A 2496-nucleotide genomic window follows, 5' to 3' on the forward strand; every position below is an offset into this window, starting at 1 on the left:
TTTTTAGCCCTGGGCTCCGTTAGATGGCGCCAGGTGGAAACGGAGAGCCCTCGGAGGTCCCCCCCGTAAATCTTGATAAATGACTCGAAAAAATAAAGCTGGGATTCAGAAGGCTCCCCGTTAACCCTTCGGCACCCTCTGCACGCACCCTCCCCATCTCCCTCCACCGCGGAGTCCAGGACCCCAAGGGCACTGGGTGGGGAGGTGCAGGCCTGCGTCCTCCTCCCCATCTTCTGCGCTGGGTTGGACGCTGAGCCCCTAGGGCCCTTGTGGGATTCTGAGAAAAGGTCAGGGGGACATGGGGGGGCAGGGAAAGGTCAGGAAACGGGGGTGGGGGTGGTGACAGACCGCGGATTCCGCAGATTGGCTCTAACGAGGCAGGAGCTTATGCCCAAGTGAGTTATTTTATTTCCTAAATTCTCGGCCAAAAGCCTAGACCACCGCTGCAGTTAACCCTTTAAAAAGTGTGGTGGCTCGGGATATGCTCTGGGGATTTCTTTATGGGGGGGGGAGGTAGTCTCATTGGTTAAAGTGAACCCCACTAGTTGCACGAACAGCAACCCCCCAAAGAAAAGGGAAGATTCTGGAACTTGGGGAAGACCACAGCATCCCTCTCCCCGCGCCAGGTCCGCTGGCACTTGGCGCCCAGCGGGATGTAAGTGTGTGCGAGCGAATTGCACGCGTCTGTTACTTTCAAGCCAAGCTTTCTCACTTCTAACTCCACAGGTCCCTGCGTCCACCTCCCACCTCCCCTCTCCCGGCCGGGGTTGTCCGTTTCAGGACGTTCATCCTCCTCCCCGCATCAGCATCAGCCTGACAAGCACTCGTGCGTGAGCGCACACAGCACACCTCCTGCGGTAAACCTGGACACGTCGTCCCCCCACCCCCGCCCCCAAGAAAAAGACCTGGTGTGTATCAAATTGCAAAAGCGATTGTCTAGCACTGGACGACTTTAACTCCAGGTGAATCGCCCCATTACCTACCTGGGTCCGGCGCCCGACGCGCACCCCATGATCACCAGCAGTGCTGGGCTGTGCGGCGTCCAACCACAAGCACACATGCACTCTATGGATCGCTCACACACCTCTCCCCAGTGTCACTCCCCCGCTGCACCGTCCTCACCCAATAAGTAAACAGACCCTTTTCCCCGAAAGCAGAGAAACCTCGGGTCTCAGGCTTCTCATTTTCCTTGGGTTACTTCCTTCCTCTCCCACCACAAAACACACATTTTCTCGGACCGTGACCCAGCGCAGTTGTACCTGGAGCAGCCAACGAGGGGGCAGGAGCAAGTCCGGGTCTTTAACTGGCAGTTCTGACTGCATCTGCCACCCCTCCCTCCTCCCCGACGCAATTTTCGGGTTCCAACGGCACCGCCAAAGCCCAGGAAGCCTATGGTGACTGGGGCCTCGAGGGCCAAGGGGAGGTGAAAGCGGACGCCCCGTGCACCTCTGCCGAAGAGCCTGCAACTGCGAAGAGTCTGTCTGGGGATCCTTCTCGGTTCCGGGACCTCTCGGATCAGCTCCCTGAACCTGCGCACCCTGCGCCAGTGAGCTCCGAACCACGCCGCGGGCGGGCCCGGGCAGCCCCGGAGGCGCAGGGAGATCGGAGGGAAGGGGCGTGGCGGGACCAGTGCCTCGGGGCTCCCGGCGCCCCCTGGCCGGCCCCGCGCTCGCCGCTAGCGGACCCCGGAGAGCCGCGGAGCGCGCGCGCCCTTACCTGTAGCAGCCAGTGGCCGGTCTCTCCGATGAGCGGGAAGCCCATGGAGCCCTTGGGGATGGGCAGCTTGCAGCTCTTGTCGCGGGTGGCCGCCCAGCGCAGCTGCCACAGCTGCTGCGACACGGCCAGCAGCAGCGTCACCGACACCAAGCACGCGGCGAGGGTGGCCAGCGCGGACACCAGCTCCAAGCCCTCAAAGATCATGTTGGCGGCCGCTCGGGGGATTGGCTGTGCCGGCCGCGGCGGGGGAGGGGAGGGCCGGCGGACGAGGGACTGGAGCGGCGGGGGAGGGGGGACTGCGGCCGAGGGTCCTGGCACCTCCAGCCGAAACAGAGAAGGAGGAAGGGGCCGAGGGAAGGGGAGAGGGGAGTGGAAGCTTCGAGGGGAGAGCGGGAGGGGGAAAAAAAAAATGCCTGGAAGAGAGAGAGAGGAGACACGAGGCGACTCGGAGTGTAACTTTGTTTGTTTGTTTGTTTGTTTGTTCCCTTATAGCGGACTTAGGGGCAGCTCGAGGGGTGGTGAGATGAAGCCGTGAATCAAGCTGGTGGGTTAGCTCTCCCCGCAACCATCACACTCGGAAAACTTTGAAAAACTTTGTCCAGCGGGAACCTCTCTTGAAACCCCTTCCCCTGCTCAGAAAAAAAAGGGGGGGGGGGAGAGAGAAAAGGCGATCGATTGGTCAAAAGTTTCCCCCTCAAATTCCTAGGTGGAAAAAAAAAAGGGAAAAAATCCTGAATCCAAAAATTCCAACGAACCCAGAAACTTTGGGGGCAAGGGGAG

General features: G+C 60.5%; 1 protein-coding gene across 5 annotated transcripts in view; it reads right to left on the reverse strand.

Moving 5' to 3' along the window:
* The window catches only part of LOC102418060 (cytochrome P450 26B1), a 17372-nt gene extending 14882 nt beyond the window's left edge, over positions 1-2490 (reverse strand). For 2 of the 5 annotated variants that reach the window (XM_023760602.1, XM_006096756.3), the window contains exon 1: positions 1717-2490. In XM_023760602.1, the coding sequence (XP_023616370.1) occupies positions 1717-1920 (204 nt within the window). In that variant the 5' untranslated portion in view covers positions 1921-2490. Of the gene's footprint in view, positions 1-983; positions 1214-1259; positions 1412-1446; positions 1586-1716 lie in introns of those variants that run through there. The other 3 variants (XM_023760603.1, XM_006096758.3, XM_014462660.2) reach the window with 3 other exon arrangements.
* Between the last annotated feature and the right edge of the window lie 6 nt (positions 2491-2496).

Source organism: Myotis lucifugus, unplaced genomic scaffold (assembly GCF_000147115.1).
Source record: "Myotis lucifugus unplaced genomic scaffold, Myoluc2.0 scaffold_186, whole genome shotgun sequence".
NCBI lineage: Eukaryota > Metazoa > Chordata > Mammalia > Chiroptera > Vespertilionidae > Myotis > Myotis lucifugus.